The sequence below is a fragment of the Coffea eugenioides genome, chromosome 11 (assembly GCF_003713205.1).
Source record: "Coffea eugenioides isolate CCC68of chromosome 11, Ceug_1.0, whole genome shotgun sequence".
Classification (NCBI taxonomy): Eukaryota; Viridiplantae; Streptophyta; class Magnoliopsida; order Gentianales; family Rubiaceae; genus Coffea; species Coffea eugenioides.
In genome coordinates, this window is record NC_040045.1 from 6,995,721 (window position 1) to 7,012,050 (window position 16,330).

General features: G+C 40.3%; 1 protein-coding gene across 1 annotated transcript; it reads left to right on the top strand.

Annotated features, from left to right (window-relative positions):
• Nucleotides 1-174: 174 nt before the first annotated feature.
• On the top strand, nucleotides 175-768 carry LOC113751895. Its single transcript, XM_027296041.1, has one exon. The coding sequence runs from the start codon at nucleotides 175-177 to the stop codon at nucleotides 766-768; it is 594 nt and encodes a 197-aa protein (XP_027151842.1).
• The last annotated feature ends 15,562 nt before the right edge of the window (nucleotides 769-16,330 follow it).

The window sequence follows — 16,330 nt, forward strand, 5'->3', positions numbered from 1 at the left end:
TGTTTTAAACGTGTCACGGTGGATGTAAATATCTTTTGTTCTATGTTCCTTGGCTGTGATAGCCTATGACTATGTGACCTGTTGGCCTGTATATATGACCAGTTTGTTATGTAAATAAAGTGCTTGTTTCTTACGTGTTTACTTGTCTCTAGTTATCTTGTTGCAACGCGATATATGAGTCGTACCTTATCTAGTTATCCTGATTTGGGGCAGGATAGAGCCTTGGAGAGATTCCAGAAATTCTCTCCACCTAAATTCTTAGGAGGACCAGACCCGTATGAGGCTGAGAAGTGGCTTGAGGCCATGATAAATATTTTTACTGCCCTGAACTATACGGAGGAGAGACAGGTTCAATTTGCTGTATTTCAGTTCGAGGGACCAGCTAGGGCCTGGTGGAACGTAGTAAGGGCCAAATGGGAGAGAGAAGGAACTGTATGGACTTGGCTAAACTTTGTACGGGATTTTAACGAGAAATATCTTCCTCCTATTGTCCAAGAGAAACGAGAGGACGATTTCATTAAACTTCGTCAAGGAATGATGAGTGTAACTGAGTATGAGACTCAGTTTACCAAATTGTCTAAATTCGCTCCCGAGCTGATTGCTACGGAGCCAAGGAAAGTACGGAGGTTTATACAAGGGCTAAATGTGGAATTACAGGAAGCCTTAGCGGCAGCTCAGATCAATACGTTTACGGAGGTCTTGGAAAAGGCCCAAAGGATAGAAACTGCTAGGGCCCACATGAAGAATTTCCACGCCAAACGAAAATGAGGATCTAGTGGAGTTCAAGGGTCTGTGCGTAGTGATCAAAATGCACCACCTGCCAAGTCTGGTCGTGGGGCTGGAGGTGGACGGTTTTCGAGCGCATCTAGGGGAGGCGCTCCGAGAGGAGGTACCCAGAGGGGAGGTGCCCAAAGGGGAGGCCCAGTTGGTAGAGGACAAGGTAGAGGAATTCCGCAGGGAGGCCAGACCTCTACTCCCCGAGTAACATGCGGATATTGTGGAAAACCGAACCATACTAAGGATGAATGTTGGAGAAAGGCTCGGAAGTGCCTAAGATGTGGAAGTACGGAACACCAGATAGTCAACTGCCCGATGATTAGTGACACCCAATCGACTGCCAGGTCAAACCCAAAACCGACCAATGCTGGAGGGGCAAGGTCGAGGGTTCCGACTAGAGTATATTCGCTGGACCAACAATCCGTGCCTGAACCAACGGAGGTGGTAGAAGGTACGATTCCTGTTTTTCACCGGTTAGCCAGAATTTTGATAGATCCCGGTGCTACTCACTCTTTTGTTGATCCTGCATTCATGTTTGGAATTGATTTGAAAGTTGAAAAGTTACCTTATGACTTAGAGGTAAGAACACCTACGGGTAATCAAATCTTGCTGGCAAATGAGGTGTATAAGAATTGTGATATTTGGGTTGGTGAACGAAAATTGGTAGTGGATCTTATTAGTCTAGCCATTAAGGGGTACGATGTTATCCTAGGTATGGATTGGCTAGCTCATTACCATGCTCGGGTAGATTGTAAGATGAAAGTAGTCAAATTTTGTATACCGGGAGAGGCAACTCTAAAGCTTGATGTGAGGGGTATGATAGCCTCTTCTGCGCTTATTTCCGGTATAAGGGCTAGGAAATTGCTTAGTCGTGGGGCTCGTGGTTATCTAGCTTTTCTAATTAATACTCCGGGAGAAAAGATTAAGGTGGAAGACATGCCAGTAATCAGTGAATACCCGGACGTATTTCCGGAAGAGTTGGAGTCTTTGCCGCCCGAAAGGGAGATTGAATTTAAGGTTGATTTAGTACCTGGAACCACTCCCATCTCTAAAACTCCTTATCGTATGGCACCTGCTGAGCTTAAGGAGTTGAAGGTGCAACTGCAGGACTTGCTAGAACGAGGATTTATTCATGAGAGCGAGTCTCCGTGGGGAGCTCCAGTGTTATTTGTTAAGAAGAAAGACGGGAGTTTAAGGTTGTGCATTGACTATCAAGGATTGAATGCAGTAACCATTAAGAATAAGTATCCTTTGCCCCACATCGATGAGTTGTTTGATCAGTTACAAGGGGCTGTAGTGTTTTCTAAGTTGGATCTGCGACAAGGGTACTATCAGTTGAGAATTAGAAAGGAGGATGTGCCAAAAACGGCATTTAATACTCGATATGGGCATTTTGAGTTCGCAGTGATGCCTTTTGGTTTAACCAATGCCCCAGCGGCATTCATGGATTTGATGCATCGAGTGTTCAAACCTTACTTGGATAGGTTTGTAGTGGTGTTCATTGATGATATCTTAGTGTATTCGAGGTCAAGGGAGGAGCATGAACAACATTTGCGGATAGTACTACAAACCCTAAGAGAGCACCAATTGTTCGCTAAGTTCAGTAAGTGTGAATTTTGGTTGGAAAGTGTGGCATTTCTAGGTCACATAATTTCGAAAGATGGCCTTGCTGTAGACCCGGCTAAGTGGAAGCGGCCAGAAAATCCTACAGAGGTGCGAAGTTTTCTAGGCTTAGCAGGGTACTACCGCAGATTTATAAAGAATTTCTCGAGAATTGCAGGACCCTTGACTAACTTGACCAAGAAGCAGGGAAAGTATATTTGGGATGTTAAGTGTGAAAGTAGTTTCCAAGAGCTTAAGAAGCAATTAACTGTGGCTCCAGTTTTAGCTTTGCCTAGTGGAAGTGATTGCTATACGGTTTATACCGATGCTTCGAAAGAAGGGCTAGGATGTGTGTTGATGCAGAGTAGGAATGTGATTGCCTATGCATCTCGGAAATTAAAACCTCATGAGCAGAATTATCCGACCCATGATTTAGAGCTTGCAGCTGTAGTATTCGCTTTGAAGAAATGGCGACATTATCTTTATGGTGTAACTTTTGAGGTTTATACGGATCATAAGAGCCTTAAGTATCTGTTTTCTCAAAAGGAGTTAAACCTAAGACAACGTCGGTGGGTAGAGTTCTTAGAGGATTATGATTGTACAATTAACTACCATCCTGGAAAGGCCAACGTTGTAGCAGATGCTTTAAGCCGGAAAGCTCAACTAGCAAGTTCCCTAGTGAGAGAGTGGAGCCTGTTGGAAGATGTCTGTGAGTGGAAACCCCGTTTAGAATCGAAGAGGGTGATTTTTGGAAATATTGAGGTGAAATCGGCATTGATGGAACGAATCAAAGAGGGTCAAGTGAAGGACCCAATGGTACAAAAGTGGATAGGGAAGATGGAAAAAGGGGAGTTACCTAATTTCAATCTAAGTCCTGCTGGAATCCTGAAGTTTCGAAATCGTGTCGTGGTACCTAGGGATGAGGAATTGAAAAAGGAGATTTTGGAGGAATCACATTGCTCTAGGTATACAGTACACCCAGGGAATAATAAGATGTACCGAGATCTTAGAAGTCTGTATTGGTGGGAAAATATGAAGGCGGAAATTGCCCAGTTTGTGCAAAAATGTCTTACGTGCCAACAAGTAAAAGCTGAACATCAAAAGCCGTTAGGTTTGTTACAGCCTTTAGAGATCCCTGAATGGAAATGGGAGCACATAACGATGGATTTTGTGTCAGGATTGCCACGAACACAAAAGGGGCATGATGCAATTTGGGTAATAGTTGATAGATTAACTAAGACTGCACATTTTCTACCAATGAACATGAAATATCCTTTGGAGAAACTTGCTAAACTGTATATGGATGAGGTAGTGAGATTACATGGGGTACCAGTGAATATCGTATCGGATAGAGACCCCAGATTTGTATCTCGATTTTGGCAGAAACTACAAGAGGCTTTAGGGACTAAATTGAGTTACAGTACAGCGTATCATCCACAAACTGATGGACAATCTGAGAGAACCATCCAAACTCTTGAGGATATACTGAGAGCCTGTATTGTGGATTTTAGAGGAAGTTGGAGCCAATACTTAACTTTGGTTGAGTTTGCGTATAACAATAGTTACCATTCCTCTATTCAAATGGCCCCGTATGAAACATTGTATGGACGAAGATGTCGATCTCCAATCCATTGGGAGGAAGTAGGAGAGAGAAAAGTGATAGATCCGACCACAATACCATGGGTTGAGGAAGCGTATGAGAAAGTAAAAATGATTCGCCAGAGGCTTCAAACAGCCCAAAGCCGTCAGAAAAGCTATGCCGATCATAGAAGGAAAGACTTGGAGTTTGAAATGGGGGACAAGGTGTTTCTTCGGATTACACCATTAAAAGGGAAGATCAGATCAGGAAAAGGGAAAAAGTTGCAACCACGATATATAGGACCTTTCAATGTACTTCAGCGAATAGGAAAAGTGGCTTATCGACTTGAGCTACCAGCTAGTTTGTCTAGGATCCATGACGTTTTCCATGTTTCTTTGCTTAAGAAATATCATCCGGATCCAACTCACATTTTGCCACCTGAAGATGTCGAACTTGACGAGTCCCTAACCTATGAAGAACGACCTATTCAAATATTGGATCGAAAGGTGAAGGACCTGAGAACCAAGCAGATTCCTTTAGTAAAGGTTCTGTGGAAGCATCATGAAGTGGAAGAAGCAACTTGGGAGCTAGAAAAAGACATGCAAGAGAAATACCCCGACCTGTTCACGACTAAAGGTATGAATTTCGAGGTCGAAATTCTTTTTAAGGGGGAGAGAATGTGAGGACTCGCAAATTCCTTGTAGTTTTCCTCAAAAATACCCTTTTATTTGAAAATTAGTATTTATCAAAGGCCACTACCCAAATATTTCACACTAAGTGTAAATAAACCTAGAAAATAGGGTTTTACGCTTCGGGTTCAAGTTTGGAGCGAAATTAGGGTTTTCACGATTTTTAGCCGGATGAATTTTCGGTACAGAGTAAGAATTAATTTGGGGATTAAAGGTGACTTTTAAGTGAGAAATAATATGTGACTAGTGGCAATGATATAAGGTTAGTGAATGGGAAGTAAAAACCCTAGTACGTGAGTTTTTAAGAAAAACGGCGCGATCCGGCGGGTCCCGCGCATTACCGATTGAACGCACTGCTTGACCACCATTTTTCTTACCCAACAAGTTTGTTGACTTTTGTACATAATATCTTATTAAATTGCAGCAAGGTTGACCGAAATTAGTGGCCAAGAAAGAAAGAGAAAAAAAAAGAGGTGGTGGTGGTGACACTTGTCACCACCTCATGGCTTCTTAACCAAGACAATTACCATCCATTTAACTCCAACACTTAGCCAATTTCTTCTTCATTTCTGCTGCTGCTGGCCGAGAGAGAGAGGAGGGAAAACACCAAAGGAAAACATTTCATTTCATCTTCAAATCCAACAACTTAGTGAGAAAACAAACAAAGTAAACCGATTAAACTTGTTCTTGAGTGATTAGCTAGTGGCTTGTGGTGTGATTTTTGAAGGAGAGAGCTTGGGCTACTCTTAGTGACCTTTATTCAAGGTAAAAGAGTTTATCTCTCTAAGTTTTGCTTTCAATTTTGTTAAATTAAGCTTAGTAGTTTGATTTTGTGGTGGAATCATGGATGATTAGCATGTTTTAGAAGTTTTCCCCAATTTATTTGATGAACTAGGGCTTGTGGAAATTCTGCCCAAATTGTTGTATGATGCTTATATGTTGCAATTGAGGTTTTATAAGGTGTTATGGTAGTGATTAGACCAAGAAATTAAGGAAAGTTGCACTAGAAACTCAAAATTCCAGAATCTGGAAAATTTTCCCAACATTCTGTCCGAATTTGTATCTGTATGTTAGAGGTCGATTTGGCCTTAGGTAAAAGAAGAAAAGTTGTAGAGAATGGCATTTTATAGGTGCATACAAAATTTCAGCTCAATCGGAGCAACGTAGGACGTGAAAAGTCCAAAATACCCTTACTGTTCTAAGTATTTCCCAGCAGTCCGTTTCAGCAGTTACGTCCAGTTTATTGCGTTTTTTGACCAGGATCCATTCTGATTTAGCTCTTGGCCAAAACATGAAAGTTGTAGTGTTCTGAAGTAGCTTTAAAATGCCTCTAAGAACACCTGATTCGGATTAAACAGCCGACGAATTGGTTTCTGGTTTAGTAATTCGAGAATTTGACCAAGTTACATTAGAAACTGGACTAAGTGACCTTCATTAACATTGTAGCTCTGTATCTTAGCTTCGAAACGGCATAGGTTTCGCCTTAATCCGATAAGTGTAGCTTCGGATAAGTTATTTCCGCTTTTATTCGTCAAATCTGTCTTTTGGCTATATGGAATTTCTGCACTTTCTATTGATGTGAATCTTATTATTATGATATTGTGAGCCTATGGAACGGCTCTTGACATAAATTGCTGATATGTATGATGTTGGGTTGTGTTTGAGAAAAATAATGAAGCCTAAATGGCTGGAAAATTTGGTAAACACAAAGGGCATGCTGCCCGAATTTTTACTTGGGGTAGAAAACTATATTAGCGACTTGAGTGAAGGTTAAGTACTTAACACTTGAACTAGCGAGGACTTTGGCTATTATGTTTCTTGAGTGTTAAACGTTAGGACTTGACTAAACTTGTACCCTTGAGGAAAAGCCTAATGGTCAACGTAAACTTGAATTTCCTTGTACTTTCAACTCAAGTATTATTTCCAAACATCTATGTTACAAAACCTTATGATTTGAAAAGCGAGCAAGTGTTTCACGAGTGTCTTTCAAATGAGTTTTAATTGGGCGATTCTTAAGGAACGGAACGTTTAAGTTTCGAATCCTACTTGGGTTTCAAAGTTCTCAAACTGAAATTTTCTCGCAGATTTGGACTCCAAACCCGGAGTACCACCTCGACGCGAGAACTAGGAGCACCATTGTGGTGAGTGCTTCTAAATATACAATTGTACTTGTTGCATGTGTCCCCTACTTGACTTGTGTGATTACATGAAAATGAATGATAAGGCAAGGGTGTACTTTACCGCACTTGTCTTAAAATGACTTGTTCTTGCTATTGAATATACTTGACTTGCTTTACATGTACTTGAAATATATCTTGCCTGGAATTCCAGAAACCTTGAGGCTAGTTAATCGAGTCGAGCCGGCAAGGGCCTGGTCGATTAGATAACGAACCCTGGGTCACTAGTAAAGTCGAGTGGAGTGTTATCTCCTCGGCAATCCGGTATACTCGAGTATTACCACCCGTGTTTCGTGTGGCGTGCGGGCCCGAAAAAGGGGGTTTGATCGGTGGACGGGGATTGGCGTGTAGTGAAGTTTTATTTTGGATTTGTTATTATTTGAAAGTTGACGGAGTGTCGACTACTCATTGATCAAGCTGGAATGGAACCGAGACATGAATACTGTATCCTTATATATGAGTGCGAACATGATATTACTTGGCTAGTTGAAGTACTACTTCCCTGATTATGACTTGTTTGCTCGCTATTTCTCTATTACTATGTTATTCTTTGCTTTGTTGGCCAATTTTATATTTGGAACTTCACTGGGTTTCGGCTCACCCTATTAGTTTGTTTTCCTTACAGGGGTACGAGAGAAGCGTGAGAAGTGTAAAGGCTAGCGTAGTCTAGTTACTTTAGACTTTATTTTGAATTTTGGTTTTGTACTCGCGCTATTCCTCGAATGGAACATTTTGTACTTGGACTGTATACTTTTGACCTAGTTTAAGTATATCGAGACTTTGTACCTTGTTTCCTATCAATGTAAATTATAAGCTTGAATTGTGAATGTTATCTATGGTTCATGGTTGTGTGCACGTGATTTTAGTGAGTGAGTCCTGGCGAGAGCTGGGCAGGCGGTCCGCCGAACCCTCTGGTACGCCTTAGGGGGAGGTGGGGTCGTCACACCAACATTCTGGTATCAGAGCCTCACGTAGGCTTGATAACCGCATAGCTGCAGCTAGCCAAACACTGAGTGAGAGAGAGTGATGGCAACAGAAAATATATTTGCGCACCTTCGATTCCTAAGTTCGATGGACACTTTGATCATTGGGCAATGCTAATGGAAAATTTCCTACGTTTGAAAGAATACTAGAACTTGGTGGAAAATAGAGTTCCAGTTGCACCCATTGGAATGACAATTACTAAGGCACAACAGCGTCAATTAGACAAGCAGAAACTGAAGGACCTAAATGTGAAGAATTATCTTTTCCAAGCTTTGGATCAATCCATTCTTGAGACGATTCTCAAGAAGAACACATCCAAGGACATATGGGACTCTGTGAATCAGAAGTATCAAGGTTCGACGCGAGTTAAACGAGCACAGCTGCAGGTATTGAGGAAGCAGTTCGAGACACTTCATATGAAGACTGGAGAGACAGTAAATGAGTATTTTGTACGTACACTTACGATTGCGAACAAGATGAAGGCTAACGGCAAAGACAAAGGAGACACAGCAGTGGTGGAAAAAATTCTGTGATCTATGACTCCACAATTTAATTGCGTAGTCTGCTTTATTGAGGAGGTGCAAGACACCAACAACATGTCTATAGATGAATTGCAAAGCAGTTTGCTCATGCATGAGCAAAGGATGAGCAGCTTAGATGAGGAACAAGCCTTGAAGGCGACTCACATGGGATATGGGAATCGAGGCAAAGGTCATGGAGGTTTTAGGGGATGAGGTCATGGACATAGAAGGACAAATTTTGAAAAATCCACTATCGACTGCTTCAACTACCATAAATTAGGGCATTTCCAATGGGAATGTCAAAGGTTTCAGAAGAAATGTTGCTAATGGCTTGGGTTGGAGACAAACATGTCAAAAGTGATGTTTGGTTCTTGGACTCCGGCTACAGCAATCACATGTGCAATAGAAAAAAATACTTTACAGATAATGAGCAATTCTATGACAACGTGAAGCTAGGAAATAATGCAAGTTTAGTGGTAAAAGGGAAAGGAAACGTGAGGCCGCAGATCAACAATCAAGTACAGGTCATAACAAAAGTATTTTATGTGCCTGAATTGAAAAATAATCTGTTAAGTATTGGACAGCTCCAAGAGAAGAGACTAGCCGTGCTTATTCAACGCAACAGCTGCAAGATTTATCATCCTGAGAGAGGTATTATTATGGAATCTGCAATGTCCTTCAATCGCATGTTCAAAGTTGTAGCAGTGCTTCTACCAACGAGTAAAACTTGCTTCAATACGGTAACAGAAGATAATGGCCAGCTATGGCACTGTCGCTATGGTCACTTGAGCTTCAAGAGACTCAACACACAGTAGTAGAAGGAGATTGTGCTGGGCTGCTGCAACTGATAAAACCATCAAGAGTGTGCAAGGAATGTCTGCTCGGGAAGCAACAACGGGATTCCTTTCCTAAGAAAAGTTCATGGAGAGCTGAACTGGCACTGCAATTGATTCATTTTGATTTGTGTGGTCCCATTCAACCAATCTCCAATAGCAATAAAATACACTTCTTCACCTTCATTGATGATTATAGCTGGAAGACTTGGGTTTATTTCCTGCATGAAAAGTCCAAAGCATTTGCATTCTTCAAAGAGTTCAAAGCCAAGGTGGAACGTGAAGCAGGTCTGCCCATTAAGGGTCTGCAAATAGATCGTGGTAGCAAAGTCACATAATTAGAATTTTGAAGTTTTTGTGTTGAACATGGAATCAAAAGGCAGCTTACTGCTCCATATTCACCACAACAGAATGGTGTTGCCAAACGAAAGAACCGTACCATTATGAATATGGTTCAAAACATGTTGTTCGGGAAAAATGTCCCAAAAAGTTTCGGGCTAGAAGCTGTGAATTGGGCAGTACACGTTCTTAACAGAAGTCCGACACGAGCAGTGAAAAACAAGACACCGGAAGAAGCGTGGAGCGGAAAAAAACCATCTATTGGATATTTCAAAGTCTTCAGATGCATAGTTCATGTGCATGTGACAGATAACACTCGAGCTAAATTGGATCAACGTAGATTACCCTGCATTTTGTTGGGAGTCAGTGAAGAATCTAAGGCTTATCGACTCTATAATCCCATCAATAGGAAAGTAACTATCAGTAGGGATGTAGTATTTGAAGAGAACAGTTGCTGGAATTGGGGAGAAGAATATGTACGCTCAATTCAGTCTGAATTGGATTGGAATGACAATGAAAGTAATGCCGAAGCGGACGACAATCAGGAATAGGAAATAGAAGAAGATACAAAAGAAGGTTATGCACAGCAAGATGAAGCTCCAGAACAGTAACTTCCACTCACCATACCACAGCTTTGCACCTCAACAAGGCAACACACTCCACCTGTATGGATGCAGGATTATTTAACGGGCGAAGGGCTATCTGAAGATGATCTTGAAGCACATCTCACTGCTGGTGGAGGAGATGATCATGTACACTTTGAAGAAGCTGAAAAGAATCCTATATGGAGGAAAGCCATGAAAGAAGAAATTGAAGCTATAGAAAGAAATGGCACGTGGGATTTAACTGAGCTTCCAGCTGGTGCTAAAAAGATTGGAGTCAAGTGGATCTTCAAAACTAAGCGTGATGAAAATGGAGAAGTTAGCAAGTATAAAGCGCGATTGGTGGTACGAGGATACACTCAAGAATTTGGTATAGATTATACGGAGGTGTTCGTCCCAGTAGCTCGTATGGAGACTATTCGGCTAGTCATTGCTGTAGCTGCTCACCATGGATGGCCTATCTACCAAATGGAAGTAAAATCTGCCTTCCTTTATGGGGAATTAACTGAAGATGTTTATGTAGAACAACCACAAGGATTCGAGAAGAAAGGGGAAGAGGGAAAAGTCAACAAGCTGAAACGTGCTCTGTATGGTTTAAAACAGGCCCCTCGGGCTTGGTACAACATTGAAGGCTATTTCCTCAACCATGGGTTTGAAAAATGTGAGTATGAACCCACGTTGTTCACTAAAATGGAGAAGAAGAGTATCATATGTAATGATGAGAATATAAAGACCAAGACCCATTCAAACACATGGGGAATTGGAAGATTCAAGTGAAGACTAGTTGATTGCACGAATGCTTGAGTTTAGTAGGATTATTTGATTTTCCTCGTTGATTTTGGTTATTTCTCGTTTTAAAAAGTCTAGGTAATTAAGATAGTTTAATTGCGGCCCATTTGTTAGTAAGTAAGGCCCAAAATCTTTCTTAAGTATGTAGGGTAGTTTGGTCAACTTTTGGATTAGGGTTAATGCTTGTAAGGGCTATAAATAGCCCCACTTCCTCTTTGTTTGGGGATCAGTTTTTTGGCTATTAAATACAATTAGTGAGTTTTCACTTTCTCTTTGGCAAGAGAGTTTCCTTTGAATACTTGAGAATCTTCTCAAGTTATTCACCCGAACTTATCAATCGAGTATCTCCTTGATTGTGGCGTTCTACTACCTCCAATTTGGTTCGTTAATTCGAGTAGTTACGTGTTGAGATAATATCAAAATTGTTCGTGACTTCTAGGGATTAGTTGGGTCAAATTTCCGCTGCCTAAGCCATGGTGTTTTGGTTGTCTAGATCGGGGTTTCACATCAGTTGGTACCAGAGCTAGTTGACAACCACCAGGTTATATCTTTTTTTTTGTTTTTCGTTCATTTCGAGTCATATATGTTTATCCCAATCTGTTCGTTTGTTTAGAACAAAAAAAAAAGACAAAAAAAAAGAAGAAAGAAAAGAGGAATTGGTTGGCAAGAGAAAAAAAAAAGGAAAGGAAAGAAAGGGGCAACCGAATTGTTTTGAATAGAGAACCAAATCTGATTTGTGCAATCTTTCTTGGAGTAGAATTTGGAAGTTACCAAAAGTTGTTTCAAGAAGATTACCAAAGGTTGTTTCAAGAAGGTTACCAAAAGTTGTTTCAAGAAGATTACCAAAAGTTGTTTCAAGAAGGTTACCAAAAGTTGTTCAAGAGGAAAAGGATTTTCAAAGGGTTTCCAAAAACTAACTTGTTTCCAAAATCAATTAGGAAACTAAGTAAAGCACTTGGATAACTCTTTGTACTCCCTTGGACACTCTTTCTCCTACCTTTTTAGGAAACTTTCCCAAACTCTCTCATCCATTTTTTTTGGAAACTTTCCTAAATTCTCTCAATTCTCTCATCCATTTTTTTGGAAACTTTCCTAAATTCTCTTATCCATTTTTTTGGAAACTCTCCTAAAATTCTCTCATCCATTTTTAGGATCTTTCCTATATTCACTCATCCACTTTAGGAAACTCTCCTATATTCTCTTCCTAGATTTTAAGAAACTTTCTACATTTTCTCCTATATTTGCTCCTATATTTTCTCATAGATTCTAGGAACACTTTCCTACATTTTCTCCTACATACTTGTGATTACACTTGTGGAAAGGTTGGTAACGGTTGTTGGACTTGAGCAGCATTTCTCAACTACCTAACCCAACAGGTAAAGGTATTTGGTAAGTCCATTAGAGTGACATCCATATACACGAGTGCGAGTGGATACACGTAAGGGAGCGTGAAAGGCAATATCTTCGGTTTCGTTGCTAACTTTTTGCAGGTTCCCTCATACGTCATGGCGAGTATAAGACGCATAAAAGCTAGCCCACAACATTGTCTTCCTGATCCTAAGGGAGTCAAAGAAGTGGCATTACGTGGTGTAGATGAGCAATTGGACCTCGTCAAATCTCAGTTGCTTGGTTGGTTTTATACTCGTTGCGGTGTCAAAGATAAAATTTGTAGCTTGGCCATTGATGGTAGTTGTGAAGTCAATCTTGCAAGTGCTATCATGGTTGAGAAATTAAATCTTCCAACCATTGATCATCTTCAACCGTACAAGTTGACGAGCACTCATGGGGATGTTTGGGTTACTAAGCACACACTTGTACCTATTCAAATCGGCAAATATGTGGATGAGGTGTTGTGTGATGTAGTCCCAATTCAAGTGACACATGTGTTGTTGGGCAAAGCATGGATGTCGAGGCGAGAAGTTAAAATTGATGGACATACTAATAAGTATTCCTTCTTATTTAATAGTCGTCGTCTTGCACTTGTATCACTTACTTATGACCAACTTTGTATTGATCTAGCATGCATGAAAAGTGAGCTTGAGCGTTATAGAATGGAGAAAAAGCTAGATGAGGGAATTGTGCCTGCAGAGGTAAAACCCGAGGAAATTAAAAGTAATGAGATAAAAGGGTCAGCTGTTGAACTAGAAAAAGAGATGGACAAATCTAATGAGATGGGTGGTAAAAAGGAAGAAAGAAGAGAAAGTGCTCTAATCTTGAGCAACCCGGTGAAGGCCTATTATTTTCTTAACAAACTTACCTTTGCTTTGTTTAGTGTTTCTTCTTTTATACAGATCAAGCAAAGGCAAGTTGAGCTGATCTTGGTGTGTTCCATTCCAAAATCAATTGTAGACGTTGCAAGCCTCCATGGAGTTGGTACTCCAAGAGTTAAACCCCCTTGGTATCCATTCATGGAACAATGTCAACTCAAATCAGTCCACACCAAATGGGAGTTGATTCGAGCTCATCTTGAAGGGAACACTCCATATTTTAGGGATGGTTGTGTACCAAGGGTTCGTTTAAAGAACAAGTACCTCAATGACCATTATGATTTTCGTCTTGCTCTTAGTCCACATGCAGCTCCAACATCACCAAATCCGCCTTGGTGCCTTGCAAGTGTGTTCGAGCCGGAGTTCGATTTCACGGGATACACTTCATACCACTTTGAGGACCCTTACCTCATGACCACAAACAATAAAGTTGAGCATACATTGAAGATGGTTTGTGAGATTCAAGGTTCGACGAGGGTTATTTTCCAACTTAGCACATGGGCTTTGCATTGGATGCCATCTGTAGCCATCATAACAAGATTGAGTCGAAGGCATGTAACTCGTCTTGTCACCATTCGTGCTTCAATTTGTGGGCAAATTGCTTTTAAGAGGAGGGGAATGATGAGAATATAAAGACCAAGGCCCATTCAAGCACATGGGGAATTGGAAGATTCAAGTGAAGACTAGTTGATTGCACGAATGCTTGAGTTTAGTAGGATTATTTGATTTTCCTCGTTGATTTTGGTTATTTCTCGTTTTAAAAAGTCTAGGTAATTAAGATAGTTTAATTGCGGCCCATTTGTTAGTAAGTAAGGCCCAAAATCTTTCTTAAGTATGTAGGGTAGTTTGGTCAACTTTTGGATTAGGGTTAATGCTTGTAAGGGCTATAAATAGCCCCACTTCCTCTTTGTTTTGGGATCAGTTTTTGACTATTAAATACAATTAGTGAGTTTTCACTTTCTCTTTGGCAAGAGAGTTGCCTTTGAATACTTGAGAATCTTCTCAAGTTATTCACCCGAACTTATCAATCGAGTATCTCCTTGATTGTGGCGTTCTACTACCTCCAATTTGGTTCGTTAATTCGAGTAGTTACGGGTTGAGATAATATCAAAATTGTTTGTGACTTCTAGGGATTAGTTGGGTCAAATTTCCGCTACCTAAGCCATGGTGTTTTGGTTGTCTAGATGGGGGTTTCACATCAATATGTGAGCTTGTATGTGGATGATCTGATTTACACAGGGAATGATGATAAGTTGATGATGAAGTTTAAGAGTTCCATGAAGCTAGAATTTGCTATGACCGACATGGGGAAAATGAAGTTTTTGCTCGGTCTTGAAGCAACACAGAAAGCTGATGGTATCTTTGTGTGTCAAAAGAAGTACATGACAAATCTTCTACAGAGATTTGGAATGGACAACTCAAAATCAGTCCATAATCCAATGGCTCCATGGAGTAAACTGAGCAAGGATGAAGATGGAAAAGGAGTAGACAAGACATTCTACAAACAGATGGTCAAGAGTCTAATGTATGCAACTGCTACGATGCCAGACATTATGTATAGTGTGAACCAAGTGAGTCGGTTCATGGAAGATCCAAAGGAGCTCTATTTTCAAGTAGTAAAGCAAATCATACGCTACCTCAAAGGAACATGTGAATATGGACTATTCTATTAGAGAAATAGAGGGAAAGAACTGGTTGGTTACACAGATAGTGACTATGCTAGTGATGTTAAAGATAGAAAAAGTACATCAAGCTATGTGTTCATGATGGGTGAGGCTGCTATCTTATGGAGCTCGAAGAAGCAACTTGTGGTGAGTCTATCCTCTATCGAGGCAGAATTTATAGCTACAGCAACAGGCTCATGTCAAGCAATGTGGCTCAGGCGGATACTTGAAGCAGTAGGGAGAAATCAAATAAGTCCAACAGTTATCTACTCTGATAATAGCTCGGCCATCAAATTACCAGGTTCTGCATGGGAGGAGTAAGCACATTGATGTATGCTTCCATTTCCTAAGGGAGCTTATAAGGAATGAAATGGTTGAACTACAACATTGTAGTTCACAAGAACAAGTAGCAGATGTCATGACTAAGCCACTCAAGTTGGAAGACTTTGTATGAATGCGAAACAAGCTGGGAGTCGTAACAGATGTAAACTGAATGCATGGGATAATTCAGTTTAAGGAAGAGAAATGTTAGATATGTTGAATATGTCTCCTAGCTGTTACTAGGCTACTGGGGGTTGTTATGTTTCCTTGTTTCTAGCTGACTAGTTGCTGAAGATCAGCAAGTAGTTTAGATTTGATTTGCTATCTTTGAGGACTTATGGCTGTAAGCTCATCTATTTATATTAGCCTAGCACATAAATAAAGATATATATAGTAATTCCCTCAAACACTTCAGCTAATTGAAGCCTTATTCCAACAAAACATAGCCCCAAAACCCTATCTACTCATTATTGGGGGAATAAATTGAGTTGTTGTATGGGATTTTGCTACTGAATTACTAAATTTCTTGTCAATTATGATTTTATGTTGTGAAATATAAAAACCTAAGCATGTGTTTTGGACACTTTGAGGCTTTTGCTAGTAGAGGATCGAGGTTAACAAACTAGCTCTTTTGTGGGACTGTTCTAAGTGTTTTTTGGTGTATTTGCAAGAGTAGGTTGCTGTAAAATCAACCTTGAAACCATTATTTTTATTTTAGAATCTAGAAGACAGGAATTGTAATCAAGTTTTTGTGTGAGCACTCAAGCTTGATAAGGCTTGAGAATAGGATTCAGTCTTATCAAGTTGAGTTTGACTTTATATATTATTCTCCACGAGTCAAGTTGAGCTACAAGTTCTTGTTTTCGAGTCAAGTCAAGTTCGAGCTCAAGTAGTCTAGGAATTCATTAAGTTCAAAATCGAGCATAGCATTACTTGAGTCTCGAACTTGACTCAACTCGCTAGCACCCTTAGTCATAATTCTATTCAACATGATTGCACCAAACACATTAAAGTGGATCGGCACTTTATCAAATAAAATCTTGAAGATAAAGTGATACAGTTCATATTTGTGAGGTCTGAAAATCAATTGGCCAATGTACTCAAAAAAGAAGTGCCATGAAATGACTTCGCCTTTGGAGATCAAGTTAGATGTAAGTTGCTGAAGATGTGAAGAAGAAAAAAAATT

Excerpts from the sequence above, each read along its gene's own strand:
- LOC113751895 (XM_027296041.1), top strand. The coding sequence starts at position 175 with ATGAGTCGTACCTTATCTAGTTATCCTGATTTGGGGCAGGATAGAGCC.